The sequence below is a fragment of the Fusarium sambucinum genome, chromosome II (genome assembly GCF_050947815.1).
Source record: "Fusarium sambucinum isolate potato_lamoka chromosome II, whole genome shotgun sequence".
Classification (NCBI taxonomy): domain Eukaryota; kingdom Fungi; phylum Ascomycota; class Sordariomycetes; order Hypocreales; family Nectriaceae; genus Fusarium; species Fusarium sambucinum.
Genome location: NC_139293.1, coordinates 7534848 through 7554418, shown reverse-complemented (window position 1 = coordinate 7554418; position 19571 = coordinate 7534848). Strand labels below are relative to the sequence as shown.

General features: G+C 48.2%; 8 protein-coding genes across 8 annotated transcripts; 2 read left to right on the top strand and 6 right to left on the bottom strand.

Annotated features, from left to right (window-relative positions):
- Positions 1-450: 450 nt before the first annotated feature.
- On the top strand, positions 451-1568 carry FSST1_009414 (uncharacterized protein; the record flags this gene model as incomplete). The annotated part of the gene is made up of 2 exons (XM_083226384.1): positions 451-531; positions 591-1568. 2 exons carry the CDS (start codon positions 451-453, stop codon positions 1566-1568), a joined length of 1059 nt encoding a protein of 352 aa, XP_083085375.1.
- Positions 1569-1753: 185 nt separating this feature from the next.
- Positions 1754-2634, bottom strand: FSST1_009413 (uncharacterized protein; the record flags this gene model as incomplete). Its single annotated transcript, XM_083226383.1, has 2 exons — positions 1754-2445; positions 2502-2634. 2 exons carry the CDS (start codon positions 2632-2634, stop codon positions 1754-1756), a joined length of 825 nt encoding a protein of 274 aa, XP_083085374.1.
- A 971-nt stretch (positions 2635-3605) lies between these two features.
- Positions 3606-6355, bottom strand: FSST1_009412 (uncharacterized protein; the record flags this gene model as incomplete). The annotated part of the gene is made up of 2 exons (XM_083226382.1): positions 3606-5365; positions 5419-6355. 2 exons carry the CDS (start codon positions 6353-6355, stop codon positions 3606-3608), a joined length of 2697 nt encoding a protein of 898 aa, XP_083085373.1.
- A 594-nt stretch (positions 6356-6949) lies between these two features.
- On the bottom strand, positions 6950-8351 carry FSST1_009411 (uncharacterized protein; the record flags this gene model as incomplete). The annotated part of the gene is made up of 2 exons (XM_083226381.1): positions 6950-7146; positions 7199-8351. The coding sequence occupies 2 exons, from the start codon at positions 8349-8351 to the stop codon at positions 6950-6952; spliced, it is 1350 nt and encodes a 449-aa protein (XP_083085372.1).
- Positions 8352-9002: 651 nt separating this feature from the next.
- FSST1_009410 (ferric reductase family protein) lies at positions 9003-10859 on the bottom strand (the record flags this gene model as incomplete). Its single annotated transcript, XM_083226380.1, has 1 exon — positions 9003-10859. The coding sequence occupies one exon, from the start codon at positions 10857-10859 to the stop codon at positions 9003-9005; it is 1857 nt and encodes a 618-aa protein (XP_083085371.1).
- A 3251-nt stretch (positions 10860-14110) lies between these two features.
- On the top strand, positions 14111-14824 carry FSST1_009409 (Mic19 family protein; the record flags this gene model as incomplete). The annotated part of the gene is made up of 3 exons (XM_083226378.1): positions 14111-14244; positions 14316-14373; positions 14450-14824. The coding sequence occupies 3 exons, from the start codon at positions 14111-14113 to the stop codon at positions 14822-14824; spliced, it is 567 nt and encodes a 188-aa protein (XP_083085370.1).
- A 161-nt stretch (positions 14825-14985) lies between these two features.
- On the bottom strand, positions 14986-16003 carry FSST1_009408 (tRNA methyltransferase TYW3; the record flags this gene model as incomplete). Its single annotated transcript, XM_083226377.1, has 2 exons — positions 14986-15483; positions 15566-16003. The coding sequence occupies 2 exons, from the start codon at positions 16001-16003 to the stop codon at positions 14986-14988; spliced, it is 936 nt and encodes a 311-aa protein (XP_083085369.1).
- Positions 16004-16537: 534 nt separating this feature from the next.
- On the bottom strand, positions 16538-17488 carry FSST1_009407 (phosphoadenylyl-sulfate reductase (thioredoxin); the record flags this gene model as incomplete). The annotated part of the gene is made up of 1 exon (XM_083226376.1): positions 16538-17488. One exon carries the CDS (start codon positions 17486-17488, stop codon positions 16538-16540), a length of 951 nt encoding a protein of 316 aa, XP_083085368.1.
- Positions 17489-19571: the final 2083 nt, after the last annotated feature.

Genomic DNA, 19571 nt, shown 5'->3' with positions numbered 1-19571 from the left:
CAACGGAATGCCGTCCATCCGCGCCTGTTTACCCGTCTCTGGTTCATGACAAGGATCAGAGAGCTAAAGCAGACTCCAAGCCTCCAAAGTGCATAGCTCAAACCTAGCAGCCACACCAGCAGCTTCATCAATCAATGAGTTTCCTTCGGAGACATCCGCAGGACCTTTTAGGCATTTCATACCCTGTATCCGTACTGACCTGGAGGCTGGCGCACCAGTCTCCTCAGCTCTTCTCCCTACCTACAAATTGCAATACAGAGCACCCTGGGTACCTAACACAGATCTACAGTACGCTCCTTTGGGGCGGTGTAAATCGTCATAACTATTCCTGTGTTGACTGTCACTATAATTTAGTTATAGCTGGTCCTTCTCATGCTTCGTTTTTTCAGAGCTTTGTTCTCTACTCCTCCAGCCCATGACACGGCCTCACCGCGCCCAAAGTAGGCCAAAATGGCTCATGAGAGTCGTAACGATGTTATGATGAGGATCATGCCCAACGGGAAATATACCCTAGAGGCGATAATGGTCATTGTACGAATCCCTCATAATCTACCTTTCGAGCAACTGACTAACATTAACCTCCTTGACAGATCTGCGCCACTATCTCGCTCTACAATGGCATCGAGTTACTTGCTCTGATTTTCACCTCATCCAGGAGACGCAGCGATTTGTATTTCTGGAGTCTTACTGCGGCTTCTATCGGTATCCTGCCATACGCGGCTGGCTGGTTGATCCGCTACCTTGACATCGTTGGCGACGTACCGGACATGATCATCAACGATATCGGATGGATGCTGGTGACTACTGGTCAAGCACTTGTCCTGTACTCCCGACTTGTACTACTTGTCAAGAACCCAACAGTTTTGTGTTTTACCAAGTGGATGATTATTATCAACGCTGCCATTTGGCACAGCGCAATCACTGTCCTCATCTTCGCCATTGGCCATAAACAGAGACTCGACCGCAATGCTGCATATATCAAGGTCGAAAAGGTCCAAATGACAGTATTCTGCGTACAGAATTTTGTGCTATCTGGCATTTATCTATGGAAAACGACCAAGATCATAAGAACAAAGGATCCGCAATACCGAACTAGCCGTGTCCTATGGCATCTTATTTTCATAAACATACTGCTCATACTCATCGACGTTGCGCTGCTCGCAGTTGGCTTTGCCAACAATCCTCTTTGGCAGCAAGGCGTAAAGGCAGTCGGATATTCAGTCAAACTCAAGCTCGAATTTGCGATCCTTGGGAAGCTTAGCGATTATCTTTATAAAGGAGGGGAACTGGTGACTGCTTCTCCCATGTTTGGATTCGTGGAAATGGAGCCTGAGCCTCCATCAAGATCAAGACCACGGCAACCAATACCAGCTCCCGAGACAGCTCACCTTGAAAGTACCAGAAAGCCTTCAAGTGCCTCTGCTGCAGAGTCATCGCGACAGCGGGAATTTGTATCGGATGAGACGGTCGTTGACAGAGGCAAGGGTGTGATAAGGCGTACATTGGATAAGGGAAAAAGTAAATGTGCTGACGATTGCTGCAACAATGGTGTTCGGGCTTCGAGTTAGCATTATACCCATTTTTGTAATTGATGCTTTTTGTTTTGTATTATATGTTACTACCAAGTCTGTGGCTTACTCTTGCCTTTGTAAAAAAGAAAAGCATTAATTTCGGGTAGATTGATTTGATTTGTTCTCTGTGACATTATCCCAACTCCTTGTCGCTACTCGTGCATGAATCATCTACTGTGCATCTATTTGCCACCCTGGATATGCCAATCAAACACCTTCATAAAGACTTCCTTTCCATCGCCTTCCAAAACATCTCCATGGCAAGGAATCATGGTAGTGAAATCCCACTGAGCGATAACAGCCATGCTGTCGTTGAAGCTGTCACGGTTCTTGGCGAGCAAATACCAGTTGAAGCGCTGCAGCCATTTGGTGTCGCCACGGGGGTTTTGAACACAGGCGAAAAGCTTGCCGACAGCTCCATCATCAGGGAGCTCTGCTTCGGGGACCTTGCTGTACTGCTCAGTAGGTGGTAGGTTGAAGAGCAGATCAGCCTGGATCAAGACACGCTCGGGCTTGTAGCAAAAGACAATTTCGAGGTTGGCGTGGCCGTCGACGTATTCGTAGTCGAAATCAGCATCAAATTCCGGGTCGATCCTAGTCTCTCGCTTGGTCTCCTTGTTGAAGACGACAGCAAATTCCTCGTTACCAATCTTGGGGTCGTCGGTCTGCTTGGCACGCTTTTCAGGCAGACCCTCTGGGCCGATGATCTTGGCTGATGGGTATTCATTTGCCCATTCCGAGATAAAGATGTGATGCTCATAGTCAAGGGCGACGATATAGCGAACATCACCTCCCATCTCAATGACCTTGGCTTGCGTAGCTTTTGTGAGCGCTACTGGTGAGAAGACAGCAAGACCTCCAGAAGTAAGCTTGACTATAGAGTGTGTCAGTTTAGTGCAGCTTTATAATGAGTCGAGGCAAGAAGCATACCTAAAGTGCCTCGACCACCAATCTTGACCTTTCCAAAGCGCGAGAAGGGGACTGAGAAGGTTGCAATGTTGGGCGTGACATTGCGAATGACCATCACGTGGTCAGGGTCTGAAGGAATGAGTTTGGAAGACATTTCTGCAAAGATAGGTTCTTGTGAATGTGGTTGTGGTGAACAAGTGAAACTGCGTTTTTGAACAGGAAGAGTAAGTGAAGTTGAAGTTGAAGATGTAAGTTTTGGTGTTGAGGTTGGAGTTGAAGGATGTATGACGTTGAATCCGAGAGCACGTGAAAGTGTAAGAGATCTCTTTTGCAGCTGGAAGAATCTGGGCAATTCGTTATTTAAGTATCTATTGATGGGGTCTGAAGAACGTATCATGACGAGGAATTAATAAGTAATAAGTACTAAGCTACTTCATAGGTAGATGGGGGTCGTATGTTACCTATGTCAAGGCGGAGTTTCAATGAACTGGCCATGACATCAACATTTATTATTAGCTATTCATTGTCATCCATTTCGGCCGATAAATCTCGCACGATTTCCTAGATAAGTCATGGAATTACTGTCAAAAAGTCAATTAATTTTAGTTGGACCGGAAAAGTGGATGCTTTCCTAGTCCATTCATCATGTGAATATCCTTAATAATGACTTGCATGCCGACTGGCTTATACGAATATATTAAATACACGAGAATCTCAAGCCTTGCACGATTAGAACAAATTCCAGATAAAAAAAACGTCTTCTTTATCTCTCCACTTACTTCACTTTGATTAATAATTCACTTTTGGATCATTCTTGATTCCACATCAAATTCTAGCTGATCCATTCGGCCAGTTCTTGGAACCCGAGAACCCGTCTTATGGTAGTTGTGCCAACCTCGGCATCGCAATAGAACGGCCAATATTTCCACATCAGTCTAGGTTTGCCAAAACTACGTGGTATGAATCAGACTCGGATGAAACGGTAAAAGAACATGGTGATAGTCTACCTCTGAGAGACTTGATGAAAGACACTTAATAACTAAAGCAATAGAAAGCAATACTATCTGTTGACTCCTTAACCAGCTCATCTATCTTCAAGAAAATTACATCTGCCCAGCAGAGCCTTCAAGGTCCGCCAAATAAGGCCACTTTCACCTTATGTATGCCAATCCTGAAAAGCGTTGTCAACACTAAAACCACAGAATTAAAAAATTGACACACAACTACACACTCTTCCAGTATCCAGTTCTTCAAAGTTGTAATGCCGAGAGACCAGCACATAAACTCCACAAAGTTGCCAACACCCCGTATCAATCCTTGCTCATCGCTGAGGCCCCAAACTGATACTTTCGATGACATGGCGGCTCTCTTCAACATGAGGGTCGACGCCATTCTATTAGCCTCAAGCCACATGTTCCGTTCTCTCAGCAGAACCAAGTAAACATTGTACGTTTTAACGTACAAGCATAAGAACCCAATCGTTAAGAACCCAATCGTCAATATCATGGCAATTGCAAGGTTGAATAAGGAGGCATCGGAGGGTAGCCGCTTGCGCACCTGTCGGCCCATCCACCTGTCGAAACGAAGATAATAGGAAGTAAGGGCGGGAAAGATAGCCGCCAACGATGAATCCATTCCCCATTTTTTAATAAAGGGCAGTCCCCAATAAAAGAAGACTAGAAGCCAATACTGGAAAATAGCCGATGCCTCGAAGCCTCTTGTCCTAGTCCTGGGGCCAGAGCTCTCTTGAGAATCTTGTGAATCTTGGGGCTGGGTTTGGGGTTTGGGCTCAGACTGGCTCTTCTTCGAACGGTCTCCGCTAGAAGAAAAACTACCTTCCTGGGTAGAACCCTTCTTGTCGGAAGAACCTTCCATTGGGGATGATTCTTGCACACGCTCTGGCTCATGAGGCTTTCCCTTGGGGCCAGCAGGCTCTGGAGCGTTTCCATACTCGGGAGAAACACGTTCTGGCGCATCCCATTGTGGACCTCCAACAAAGTCACTTTCGAATGAGTTGCCCATGCTACTGGACGGGGGAGAGCTTCCAAAAGAACGACTTGACCCTCCAAATGAGCTGGAACCAGTACGAGAGTTATCTTTCGATGGCGGAGGTTTGGTCTTGACTGATTCGAAATACATCACCGTCTGATGGAAATCGTGATGGTGCTTCTTCGTTGCGTCTTGCCAGCATTCGAGCACGAATTTCGAAGAGGTTTCGTGTCCGAGTGAAGTTTTCATCTCCTTCTGGCACATCTGCAACTCACTATTGCAGCGTGCGACTGCTGCATGGAGGAGCGCCACGATGCCACTCATAGTATTAGGGTATTGGCTTGAACCCATGTTTGATGTGTTGAATCTGTATAGAGGTCTGGGGATAGGCGCGCTTGCCTTTGTAGGAGTACCTTGGATTGAACCATTCGACGAACCCGTGTCTGATGGGCCAGGTGACACTGGCGAAGTAAGTTTGGACATACCAGTTGAGACGTTGTGATGTAAGGATGGTGATGGCGGCTCTGATAATGGCGATTTGACTTTGCCTGCTGTTGGCGGTGTATCAGGCATCGCTGGTACCTCACGTTGCTCTGTTTGCTCAGGTGAGGGTGGGATATCCAGGTCTGGACCAGCACTGGCCCACGTTGTCACGTCAGTTTGATTGGTGTCGGCAGGCAGTCTTCGGTCAGGCGCCAACGACAAGTGAAGCTCTCCAATCTCCCGTTCCAATCCCTCCTTGGCATTCGTGAGTCCATTGACCATTTCTTGGAACTTGTCGTTCTTCTCACGAAGATCCTCGTTCACCTCGTCCAGATCTCTGTTTTCCTCGACAAGCCTGCTGTTCCTGGCAGAAAGCTCGTCGAAGATATGTCTCGGAACATAATCTTCATCATCTGCAAATGAATTTTTAACGTTTGGTTCTTTATGAAGGGTATGGAACTCTCACCTTGCCATTCTTCTCCATCGTCATCCATGTTCTCCAAGCCAGATAGGTCGGCGTCATTGACCATAACCAGATTATCTTCACATTCTTGGTTGAGTTCCGAGGCAGTCTCAAACAACCCTTTCATCATAGGGTGTATGTCATCGAGTTTTCCATCTTTGAACGCTTCGTAATATGATATATTGCTTTTGGGCGATCGTGGTTTTCTTGAGGTCGAAGGGTCCCTGGCTGGCGGTGATGCCTCAGGACTGGGGTGAGCAGATTGCTCTCTGGAAACGTTTCTGGCAGGACTTCTCGCGTGTGAGCGAGTGGCAATATTCCTAGTAGCAGGCTCGACAATAGGCTCCAACTTCTGATTTTGCCTCTTGGGTGTAGCATTATCAGGGCCGTATGTCGAGAAAACAGGTGTACGAGGGCTCCTTGTCTTTTTCGAGCGACGCCTGGCGGCCTCGAACGATATCCCACCGCTACCCGGATTGCCGCTTCTTCTTCTCTCTCGACTGCCTCTCCTAGTTCGGGTTGACCCAGGCTGATCATTCATGCGTTTCTGGACCTTATCTTGAAAATTCTTCAATGCGGCTTTGGCCATGCTGGTCTCTTCTTTACTTATCTGAAGATCATGTTCATGGGAGTTCATGACATCAACTTGCGTTTTCATTAGACAAATTCCGAAATGTTTCACATCTTCGTGTTGTGAAGCCCTGCAGGTATGCAACATCGCTTCGATACTGTCTTTAGCCTTGGAATGAAGCATTCTCAAGACTGCCAGGGCCTGTTTGGGAAGATCAGGATGCATTTTCAGACACTCTTGTTTGTAAAAGTTGTCGAAGTTTGAATCAAGGCTGGTCTTTTTCTCCTCCCATTTTTGCGTAGTTTCTTCTGATCGAGTTTTGGCATCCTGCAAAAATCGGCCGAAGCACTCCTCTGCGGTGGCAGGCATATTGGGAAGATGGACAAAAGAATAATAAGCGATGTGTGATGATGTATTGGGGGATAATGTGTGAAAGAATGTAGAGCCCAGGAACGTAGTCCTAAAACCAAAGCTGCGTGAACAAGTTCACTTGTGTGGGCATAAAATCTTTTGAAAGAACCGGACACTTGGAACATGGACAGGAAAGCAGGTTGCAGACAAGAGGACAGGAGGGTATTATGAAGAGACGAGGAGAGCGTCCTCGAAGCTCGAAGGAGCCCTTGTTATTCATCCATCTTCTTTGATTCAAGTTCTTTCTTTGTTGGTATACGGCATGCGCCAAAAATACACCGAGACCACACACCTCTTGTCGTGCACAGGCACACTCTTCCACAAAGACAAAATGCCACCAACAGCACCAAGTCTATTCTGTCTGTGCTCATGGTAATGACGAGGCAAAGTGATGAACAAAGAAACCCCACCAAAAGTTTGCCATACTGGCGCGTGAGACTAGCCGAAGTCGTGTTTGGCCTTTTGCAGCATCAAAGGCGTCTTGCTTGGGGGTTGCATGACAATGGATCTGAAAGACTCGACATGTTCTTTTAACCCTCACCCTTGTCGTTTTCAGCTGTACCATCCCCTAGCGCCGGGCCCTGAATTTGTTACATCCTTCCTGTGTGCGATCATGGGTTCCGTCAGGCCAAAAGTGTCTATGATGTCTTGCCAGGTCTCCATGTCCATGGATAGGATTGCCTGGTGCTTTGCTGCCCCGTGGCGTGTTGGCTCTTCTTCTTCTTCGACGTCCTCTCTGTTGACTGGGGCTATCATACAACTTAGCGACATAAGGATAACTAACTCCAGTAGCTGACTTACCTAGTGCGGGAAGGCCAAACTCGTCAAATTCGATTTCCACACGGCCATCTCGAATAAGAAAACTGACGTAGAACATGTTCTCTATAGTTTGGCCGAACGATTTGGGGTTCACAACGAAGTGCATCAAGTCGATGCCGCCAGTACTGCGGAGACCATACTGGTGCATGATTCTGTCCCTCTCTTCATCGTCCATATCGTCATTAATACTGTCCGATACGGTTTGTTGAAGGTGGGCTTGAATTTTTTGTAATTGATGGAGGATCTTGCTGCAGATTGCTGTGAGATCGTTCTCTTTGTGAGCTAAATCGTCGACATTAAGGACTTCCGGGCGAGTTTCTGTCAAGTTGTTTGGCCTGAACGGCGCACTTCGCTTGGCAATTTTTCGAGCTTTCTTCTCGGCTGATAGGGGACCAAGAAGGAACCCAGGTAGAGCAGGGCGACGAATATACGGTAGGGCGGAAAAACGGCCAAGGTGAGGCCAGTTCATCATGTCACCGTCGTCGCCAATATCATCGTCCCCATTTTCGTCGGCTCTTGTAGTTCTTCTTCTCTGGCGTTGAGTGCTCGAAAGCTCGGGGGCATCGTCATCTATAATTCCTCTTCCATGTCTCATATACGTGATGCATTTTGACACAAACTCATCTACATCCACGCCCTGAGAAAGGCTTCCTTGAGTTAACCGCAAAGTCTTTCTATAAGACAGATCGGTCGTGCTGACAAGTAACCGTGAGTCTATCGTGGCTTCGGTCGTCTGCCGTACTTTCTTTGACAGTTCGTTCGCACGAATAATAGTGTCGTAAATCCCACGCGAATCGGCCTGCAGATACTCTTCCGTGTTCTCTGTCACTTCACGGAGCAAGTCTCGGAATCCCTGTTGGACTTTGCGACGCTCCTCCAATGGCTGGTCGGGGTCGTATATATCGTCAACATCACTATCATCGTGGCTATCATGAGAGGGTTCAGCTGTCCGTCTTCTATGATTTGAGCTTTCGCCGTTTTGTGTATCCGCCCGCTTTCGCTTTGACCCCGAAACAGAGCGACTGGATTCCCGTTCTCGCACAGTGAGGTCTCGATGCGATTGTGCTGCTCGTGGGGCTAGAGAAGGCGATCGTGACTGCGACTCTTCGTCTGAGTCCCGCCTTCGAGTAGGCATTTGTGCGATGGGCTGAAAATGTGTTAAAAATGCAATGTAAATTTGACTGTCAGTTTAGTCTTGGTGTGTGGATACACAGCATTGAATGACTAGTATCGTGTGATAATGTTCAAGATTGTACGAGACAAAGAGGTCGATGGCACCCATGGAAGAAATCGCGTCTGTGTGCTGATAGAAATGGAAGACGCGACTGAAAGTACGTCGTGTTTCCATTAAGCCCAGCAGGGCCCACTCACATTGCTAACAGAGGATACCTGGAGTGAACTGCGGGGCATCCTCAGCACCCAAGGTTCACACCAAAGGCGTCATATTAACTCACCCGACCCGGCAGTTTCGTTGGGCTGGACCCTGAAATACAGATCAATCTAATGTCACATATAATAGTGATCCCATGAATTAATGGACTGGGCCGCCAGGGCCTGACAGGTATATCACAAAAACATCACTTATATAAACAAACATTCAGATGGCTTCAAAGATAAGTTCTCAAAATCTCTAGTAACTTGATCGCTATAGAAATGCGTGACGCTATGATTGTTCTGTACAAAATCTTCATGGATGTCTTCGTGACATAAACTACCATTTCCGTAAAATATATACTGTTTGAATGGAACCCCTTGATTACCCCCGCCTCTGCCCTGCGGTCATAGTCTACCAGGTGAAACTTTCTTCTACAAAGTCCACCACGCTTGAGCCTTGCACCGCTCTGGCAGCTCCGCGAACATCGTCAGCAAGAGCGCCAGGTCCACATACTGTGACACACATGGCACCCATCTGCTCTTGAACTTCTCTTTCCAGAATAAGTGGAACGTTTGGTCGTCCTGGGAACATGCGCACCGTGGCGCTAGCACTGACAATATCGCGTGGGTTCTGAGGACGGGTGACGAAGATCTGGATACGGAGGACGTCTTTTCGATTGGGAATGCGGAGGATTGTATCCATGTATGGTCGGACCCATTCGAGAGACTCGTATTCGCGGATGATCCAAACGAGGGTTATACGTCGAGTGGCAGTCGTACCTTGGTTGTATCCTTCGAGAAGGTGACGGATGTACGAGACTTGGTGAGTAATTCCAGTCGATCCAGCAAAGAGGACTGCGTGGCCATAAGAGTCGAGACTATGGTGTCCGGCATAGGGGCCCTCCATGGCAGCTTTGGCGCGAAGGCCCCCGGGGTACTGAGCAGCACGGTCGTAGAGCTTCTTGGTGAAGCCTGTCTGAGCTGCGATCAGAAAAGAAACACTCGTCGTCATAGTTGACTTGTCGACCGTGTTGGAACTTTCCTTCTCAGCAATGGGCAGGCTACTGTCACGAACGTGGTTGGTCCAGCAGATCGAGAAAGGGTGGCTTTCCCACGCGCAAACACCCCAGATGCGAAGGTAAGCGTGGGTGCCGGGCTCGATGTCCTTGTACCGTGGCAGGTGGAGGGTAACCCGAGTAACGTTGCCAGGCATGGCCTCACACACTGCCTCAGTCCAGCCCTTTGATGACCAGTTGACGGACAAAAGACGGAACATGCGAGAGAGTCGGTCGCAGAACCAGATGGCCATAATAGCCATGATCCATGGGAGCTGGGGCAGACCTCCAGGAAGCGCAGAGGAGGCACAGTGAGCCCAGGTAGCAACGAAAGCCACAAAGGCCAAGATAATGTGGACGTTTAGGAATGTCTCGTAAAAGGCATGTCGTACAGGCGAGACGGAAAGCAGAGCGAGGAGGGTCATAGCCACCGTACCCACGGCTCCCGAGCCGTAGAAGAGGATGCCAGTGATCTGACGGCCAGCACCATCCCAACCAAGGTCGTCTACGGCAGCGATGAGCCAGGCGACAGTGTGGATGATAGTCTCAAGAACAACAATGCGACCCATCCAACGATGGAGGAGGTTGTAAGTGTCAAAACTGATCTTGAGCCACGCAATAAGAGGGTTGTTGCGTCCAGCAAAGATAATCAAGGGCACCATGTTGACAAGTGCCAACGTTCCTGAACGGCCTCGTAGCTCAGCGCAAAAAGCAAACTTGTTCTCATTAGCCCAATTGAGAACGAACATGTAAGCGAAGTTGCTGCCCAGGAGGATGAAAAGAATGGTGAAGTGAAGTCGCGATGGAAGAGTGCCCATGCTGATAGCAGAAGAGAGCCTGAACTCTCGGTTGTGACGTTTATTCCACAGAGGGGCGTAGATGATGTTCTTCTTCATGCCGGGCATCCACGACCACTGGGAGATCTTCCAGTACTCTTGTTTGTGCCCAGGCACGTTCATGGCCGACACATGCCGGAGCCTTGCCCATAGAATCTCAACGAATCTAATCCACAAAACAATGAGGGCCATAATTCCCAATGTCCACCATAAAACATCCTTAAATAGCATGTTCATAGGTTGGTTAACACCGTCGAGATTGGAGTGGTAATTGGGAGTAGCTTCAGCATCTCCGTGAGCTGCTTCGGCACGAGATTTGAGTGTTGTCGTAGGTATATACGAGCTGATGTCGGCGATCCGGCGCCGTGTGAAATCCATTTTGTCGGCGTTGGCTCTCTGGGAGCGACGCGAGTAATGATCGGGTGAGCTTTTCTTATATGGGACTCTTTAGATGAGAAAGAAGGTGTGATTTGTCGTTTTTTGCTGTGAATGAATGATGAAAAAAGGCGGTTGTGTGACTAATAAAGAATCCCAAACGAGCACACAGAGACTGGTGGTGGTCTTTTAAAGAAAGTGAGTGTATGCTGTTCCTCCTTGTGTTCGTTCTTTGGTGTCAGAACATGATCGTATCCAGGTGTTGATTTGGCGATGGTATTGATAAATCGTGATCGACAAGCGGATTGTTCGGTAGTGACCTTGGTAATTTGGCGCTGGTGGAAGGGTGTTCAACACACAATGCAGCGAGCGAAAGAACAATGGGGACAAAAGAATCCGGGCAGAACAAGGGAGACTTATTGACCAGTGTCAATAATTCGCAATGACGTCTGAAGTCTAAGCGCTGTTCACCTCGTCCACGAGGTAATGTTCTCGGTTGCAGCTGGAGGAAATCAGAACTACCTAGCTGATGATCTCTCTGGCTACTTTTGTTGTTCTGGCGGATTTGGATTTAGATCTGCAGTAAAGAACGGGTCGACTTCAATTGGCGCGAGTAAATGAAAGTGAAGTAGAAATGTTCAAGTTAAGTGAAGTTGAGGCAAGGGCGCTTGGAAGACAGTCCAGCGACAAGGAAGGTAGAGACAGGCGTACAGACGATCGACGTTTGGGCGCGTGTAGTAGGGCAGTGCAACGCAAGTCGCTTGTTGCAAGACAAAAAAAGGGTCTGGTCTACCAGAGACAATCGTGACGTGACAAGACAATTCAGTCGGATCTATAGGGGAAAAGGGCTGTTTTTGAATGTTTCAAGCCTTTCCGAGACCCAAGATCCAGGTAGAGACACGGATGAAGACGAAACGAAACGAGCAGCTGGCAAGCAGTGGCCGAGAACAATCGGCGTCAGAAAAATGGAATGGCCAACCTCAATGAAGAATGTATAAAAGGTCTCAAGGACAAACAAAGAAGAAGAAACAGTTAAAAAACCGAACAACCAGTATTGAGACCAGGAATGAAGGTAGGCAGGCCTACAAGGAGCAGACGTTGTGATAATATGTAAATGGATCGGTCTACTCCGCCCTCTTGTCAGCCCAGACTCCCTCACAAGCAAGCAAACAAAACTGAATTAGGTCTCGACTTGGCGCTGAAAGGATTTACTTGCTACCAGGTCCATTGGGCCAGGATCCCTCCCTACAAGTGGTACGTACAACGACAAGGGGCCCCTTACAGCTTCCTCCTGGTCTGGCTCCGTCCAACGAGTCAACCTACTAGTTATCAAGACTCTAAGTGGCTACCAAATTCATCCGGAACCCCTTGCAAGGCGTGCTATATTTCTTGTTGCTGCCCGCATTGTTCGTGGAACCGAGAATTTATTCCAAATTTTCTGGATATGGTTTGATCATGCACATCTCTATCTTGTGATGCTCTACAGACAACAGCTGCGCAATTGAACATGTACACGAGCGTATAAGCGCCTCTCCCATGGAGAAAACATGTGTTCTGTGCCTTATCTAGGAGCGCTCCCTTCGCTGGTTAGTGGTCAGTCAACCTTAATAGGCCCCAGTCGCCTTTTGCCACGACAGGGGTAACCGCAGTAGTAACGGCGTGGCTGTTCAAGATATGGCCAATTGGATGAGAGATGTCGCTACCAGATCTCAGAGTTGGCCGCTGACGGGAAAAAGAAGGTAACTTAGTGGCTACTTGAGGAACCAGTCAGACCTCACCCTTGTCCACCTGTGCTCCTGAAACCAGCCACTACTTGGCCCTGGCTCGTGGAAGCAATTCCCAGACCCCTTTTGGAATGGCGACCAAGTTTTTTAGCTGTCTTCGTCAGGGGTGAGTGGCTGTCAACGGCCAGACTTGCTGCAAGAATACGGGTATTGAGCCGTTGCAGCGCTTGCGAGCCAGTCAATGCCCCATAAGACTGCCGCCAAGAGTTGGAGGATTCTCAACGTCGACTCCTCAGAGGCATCCAGTTGAAAATGCCCGGAAATGGAATGTTTCTACGTAGATACTCCGTACTTGTCTCAGGAACTGGCGACACCACATTACCGCTACACCACATATTTGCAGTATGACTTGTTTCTATGTTTCCTGTTTTATGTTTCGATAAACATATTTTGTTCCAGCCTTCCCGTTCTTCCTCGCCTGACACAAACTCGTGCTAGGCGGACGAAAACGAACTGACTGAAACAACCTATCCACTACCATACAGGAATCTCGGAGTGACTCGGCCATGCGAGCATAAGATGAATAATCGCCGCACCCACAATCGTTACTTCCAAGATGACGAGAAGAGTTTTATAATTACTCGATATTTTTATGGTCGGTTAAGCATTGTCAGATTGCCAGCATGGAACACAAGCCTCAAAGACAGGGTAAAAACTAACATGGACCCTGGGAGACATCGTGGTCCAGGGTCAAAGGCGGCCCGCAATCTTATAATTCCCGTGCTGTGGTTGATGGAAATCAATTCCGACGTCAGGTTTGATACAAACTGCACCTGCGGCCCGTGTCACCGTCTACTAACATGATAACGGACAAATGCCCATACTGCACGAGGCACGCCGGCCTTAGCATCCAATATAGATATCGTGTCGACGGACAATTCTCTTGGCGTCACAGGTAAAATGATCCAGTGCGTGAAAGTTCGGTTCCATTGCCTTGGGAAGCTGGATACGACCCACGGACGGGCACTATCTCGATTCTAGAAAGGGAAATCTTATATCTTGTTCAGGCGATTGCCCTGAATCTGACGCTTGTTTTTAATCCTTCCATTCCATCCAGTTATCCAACATGCATTTGATGAAGAGTCCACCGTAACGGACTGTAAGCAGGGTTGTGTAACATACAAACGGTATGCTCAGTGACAGCGGATGTGGCCCGAGACGTTCATCTGTTCTTAGAGTTCGGATAGATCACCTCCATTGCTCCAAGGCAGATTAGGGTCTGAGCGAACATGATGTTAGCTAGAGTTCCAAGAAAAAAAGAAATAAGATCGCTGATTATGCCATGTTGAGTCGAAACTGCGACAGCACGGACATAATATTAATTAATCTGTGTCATGTTAGCAGCATACAACAGCTGTAGAGCTGCTCCCGTGGTGAACGGTGTTGCGCCACAATTTGCGCCATACTCTGCGCCACATATTTCGTCACAGCAGGTCTTTAAACCTGAGGCAGCAATGTGGCCGTTCCGTGATGCTCCCGATCAACACCGGAAATTTCCAGGAAGGCTATCACGAGCTAGGTATTAAACATCGTTGCACAGCCATTGAGGTCGACACAATGGGTTCCAGCGAGTCGAAACCAATCTCCTCACATGTGTGGAAGGCGTATGTCGTTCCCAGTTTTCAAATCATCCTGATTGATCTCAATCAGTAACTGACAGCTTGCCAATAAACAGCTCAGCGCCCAACGGCATCTCACAAGATCTCGTAGATTCACTACAGTCTAGCAACGAGGTACATTCTTCCAACCGAAATATCACCATAAAGCTACGCAGGAATCCGGTGACGCTAACAAAGTCTACCTCAACAGACTGATGCCTCTCGATCCAAGATAATCGAGCTCCAGATCCAGGCCCGCGTGGCCGAGGAGCTCAAGAAGCTCCAAAAGAAAGAGGCAGAAGCGCTCAAGATCGCACACGAGAAGCTCTCCAGCGCCGAGTTCAAGGACGATAACAGCACAAGTCAGCACACTGTCAGCAAGGAAATCGAGGCAATGCGTCAAAAGCTCGAGGCTCGCAAGCAAGTGCGTGATCTTCCCGAGGGTGTCGAAGGTGCACGCAACGAGGTTATCCGATGTCTGCGAGAGCACGACCGAAGGCCGCTCGACTGCTGGCAGGAGGTGGAAAACTTCAAGGCTGAGGTCAAGAAGCTAGAGAAGAGCTGGGTCGAGAAGGTTGTCTCATAGACGGAACCTCGTGGGAACTTGTAATGAGAATTGTGAACGATTCTATAGAGATATAGAGAGGATGGGTCCTGGCATGCCCAGACAGGAACGTATGTGTACATTACGGTATCGGGAGCGAAAAAAGCTATGTTCAGGAATCAGAGTGTACAGCAACTTGCATCTCAAAAGAGCAGGCCCGCCTGTTCTTCTCCTTCTCCGTTATTGTGCTCATTTCCACCACCTTTGTTTGCTTCTTGCTTAGCTCTTAACTCGGCTTTCTTCCGCAGACCCTCGGCACGTTTCCTTTCCCGTCTCGCTGCTGCATCTTCCCACTCTTGTCCCTCTGGGTTTCGACGAGGGGCTGGTGCAGAAACGGCATCCCGAAAAGCGTTCTGGAAACGCTCAATACGCTTCTTGTTCTCTTCGAAGCGTTCATTTGCAATATCAACGAGTGTCTGGAGGTATTCAGGGGAGACTATCCGTTGGCGATGACCGTCAACTTGCTGTCCGATAAGTGACTCGAAGGCAAGGCCCATTGTCCGTATAGCAACCATGGGAGTAGTAGCATCTTTGCCGTTGGGGACAATGTTAAGAGCACCCGACTCTCGGAAGCCTGCCTGCAACCCGCATCGCAAAAGTATTTGAGCATGCTCAGGGGATGCTGTAAGGACGTGGAGGATCTACGTAGTGTTTCAGCTTAACATGTAATTGTATTCTAACATTGCCTCTCGTCTTGTATCGAAAAACACGATTCCAGCTTACCATTGCTTCAAACTTGAAATGAACAAGTCTTCTCTCCTTGACCGTTGGAGCTGCGTTTTGAGCAGCTGTAGAATCTTCAAGTCCAAACTGACTGTTCCAGTCCGTGGCTCCATCACCTTTATCGGGTATAGGATCGTGAGAAACAAATAACCAGGCTCCTCCAGCACCCTTTCCACCAACACCTGCTACTCGCTCATCCTCGCCTTCGGTCTCAGCAACCCTTCGTCCCTCAAGGAATACACTAACACGTCCTGCACAGCTGCTGGTAGTGACGAATCCTGACTGTTGATTGATTTCATCAATGAGATCACGGATTCCCTCGTCTACAGAGCCTTTTGGTGAAGCATCCGTGTACTCAGCATCAGGAATTGCGAGTTGGTCGAGAATCTTTTTCTTCCTCTCGACAAAGGCCGGGGGACAAGAGGCGAGTTCTTGCATCGTAGGTGTGAAACAAGACTTTTTATTTTTAGTCTACACGCGAGGCTGAGATAGGTCACGATGAACAGTAAAGGGTAAGTGGCAGGGCTTCGCTAACGCGGTATCAGATATCAGTAGTGGGGAGGAGACAACTTGTTAGCATGAAAACTGAATTATCGACGCGGGGTAGTTTGTCGGCGGGCTTGCACCTCGTGATCTTGATTACATACACTCAATCAACTTCATTCTCACATCTCATACCAATTATCACACATTGAAAGGCAATCAGTCCTATGTTTGATAGATTCTTTTGTTTATTGTTTTGTCTGCTGTCTGCCGCAGGTTCTATCGTATCGATTGAGTGCTCGCTATTTATTCCTCCACCGCACCAGTCTTCTCATATTTTACCCCAACGCCATTCGATGATTTTCGATATTCCCATTTCCTTTAGGCCCAGCATGATTCTGCTGAACCGGTTTATTCCTTAAAACGCCTTGCATAATGCTTCAATCATTAAGTCATCAAAGATAAGTTTCTGTCTGTTTGCGAGTGCAATTAGACTGTGGGCAGAGCCACTTTCTCAAGAGCAGCAGTAAGCTTTTCCTCTTGTTGCTTGCGCTCCATCATGGCAACGAACTCGGAGTAGCGAGATTGCTTGTTGTGAATACCACACTCGGTCTTGTCCTGACCCTTCCATCGGCCGGCTCGCTCGTCTTCGCCCTCCTTGACGGGGACGGTGGAGTGCCAGTCACCGACGGACTTGTAGCCTTGGTCGAGAAGAGCGTTGTAGGGGACGTTGTTCTCCTTGATGTATGCATCAACTTGTTTGAAAGACCAAGTGGCCAAGGGGTTGATCTTGACAACACCACGCTCATCATCAATCTCAATGATGGGGATGGAACCACGAGCAGCACCCTGAGATCGTCGACGACCGTTGAGGACGGCAGCAACCTTGAGCTCATCATATGCTCTCTGAAGGGGCTCAACCTTGACAATCCAATCATACATCTCACTGGCGGTGTTCCACATCTCCTTGCCGTACATATCCTCAAATTCTTCGGGGGTGTTGACACCGTCGGGCTTGAAGATGTGAACAGGCACGTTGGGGTACCGGGCCTTGACTCGATCAACGAGGTCGTGTGTCTCCTCAAAGTGGTACAAGGTATCCAAGAAGATGAGGTCGACAGTGGGGGTGTTGGGGTGCTCCTTCTGGATCTTGGAGAGCATATCCATGGTGGCGAGACCGGTCAAGCCAAAAGCAGTCGATTGGTACAAGTTAGGGAACATGACCTTGCAGAATCGGAGAATGTCCATGGGGTGCATATCCTCGAGCATGTTGTTGAGATGGTCGACGTGAGGCTTTGTGAGAGTGACTCGAGGAAGAGTGGTGGATGATGATGGTGAAGAGTATTCTGAGTTTTGTCCAGAGACATAGCCTGACTCGCATTCAAGCTTCATGTCGGGGAGGGACACCTGTGAGGAGGTTTCAGAGATGAAGGCAGGCATTTTGAAAACGCGTGGAAGATGATTCGAAGCGTTGTTTGTTAATGTTTGGACTTGTTGAAAGTTGGGACAGGCGAAGGGCGTATCCCAGTTATGTCTAATAAAGAGCCAAAGGTAAGAAGGCTAGGTATAAGATAGGGTATAGTTGATGGCGCAGATATTCTGCTGACTTGAATATGGAACAGGATTTCAAAGCACTGGAAGAGTCAAGACGACGAGATGACGAACACGATAATGAACGAGCGAGGACAGTCAAATTCTTAAGAGGAGGGGAGAGTTGTGTAGTACGGGGGCCTATATGCTATGTCCGGGCGACCGCCCGCAGGGCCCCAAATCTTAGGCGTCCTTAGTAATGAGCAAGGACATCGTCCGAACCCGAGCATCTGCTTCCTGTAATGAGCTCAATACATGGAAAAAAGATGGGGAGTTGCAATTGCGCAATCGCCGCCAGGAGGACTATCGTCTCCAAGTTGCAACTGAGACTGATCACGACATCGACGCTATGCCTTTCGCGATGGAGGGCGCCACGTTCTCGACAAACTTTGATTGGCCCACCCTCCAAAGCCCTTGAAATGGAGGCTAGGCCCTGGGTCATGTTTGCCTCACCTCCAGTAACGACATATTTTTGATACAGCCGCCGAGCCGGAGCTCCATCGTAGCAAAGTGATTTTAGGTCTCGAAATCGGTGGGACTACAGCGGCAACCCCGGAGATCGATGTCTTTGTTGCAAGTACAGCTTATAAATGGACAGCCGACAGGTCATATCTGGATTTTGGTATTTCTCGGAGGCCAAAGTTGGGTGAAATCTTGATCCAAATACGGATGGGATGACCATGGCGAATGATTGAGTATCAGATCCCATGTTAGCTGAGATGGGTCTGTTGCCTAACGTGCACGAGGGCAGTTTCCCCGCGATCATGCCATTTTGGTTGGTATTTCGCAATCGTATATCCGAATTGTCAATAGCTTCTATACATGTGGTTGTCCCTTTGTATCTTTTTCGCAAGAAATAGCCATCGTGTCGTCACATCCCCAGATCGGGGATCAACGTTGTTGATGTTCTAATGCTTATACACGGGTCCAACAGCTACACACCTTTGCTATGAATGCACAATATTGTAGAGCATAATGACAAAATCAGAGTTCCATTTATAAAATTGCGTCGTCGTCTTACATGTCTTGAACAAGACGCAATTGCAACACCAGACGACCGATGCGGCAATCGGTCTTCTTTACGTGCTGTCGGAGCATCGGCACCGAGGAACCGGGCGACTACCGTCAATCCCCTTGGCGTCCACTCTAATAAGCAATTTTTTTCCCTCCTTTTCCGAGACGGACCGTTTCTCAACATGGGATAAATGTTAAGCCGTAGTCCGTTTTCCCTTGCTCACTAATTGAGTCAACTTAGAAATCTGGAATGCTGACTTAGCAGACAGGCCCCTTACCTTAACGATGGGTGACTACGTCATACTACCAGCTTGCTTGCTTGCGTCATTGCTATCTCAATGCTACCGTGCTTTATATTCATCGTCGTTCGCATTGATGGACAAAGCTGTTAGATTTCGCTCTTCCCGATGCCCTGCACAATATGTGAAGTCGGTCGATACCTATTTGCAAGATGAAATGACACGTATCTCACTGGTATCATGTACTTTGTCTACATACATACACATACCACAATGTTTGTAGAGGTAACTTTAATCCGAAAAACTTACGCAGGTATAGGTAATTGCGACGACATTATTCACTAATGTCTCTACTATATCTCGCAAGTATGAACCACGTGATCAACGTTTCCTCATCTTCAATCCGTGTCGTTGTGGGCGTATTCACGCCAATCATACCCTATAGCAGGCTGACAGGAGCCGCAGAAGCCGACCCAAGGTTGCACGAGCCATCCATTGGCGGGGCAGAAGACGGAGAAGAGTGCCCTGGCGAAGTACGAGTCGAAGCAGGACCAGCAACAAACGCTCACCTCAACCAACCAACCTTTTGAAGATTGACTCAAATCTTTTGGGTTCGTTGCTGTACCGTATCGTCAGCGGTCGCGTATCACTATTTATCTTCCTGCCTGCATCGCCGTATA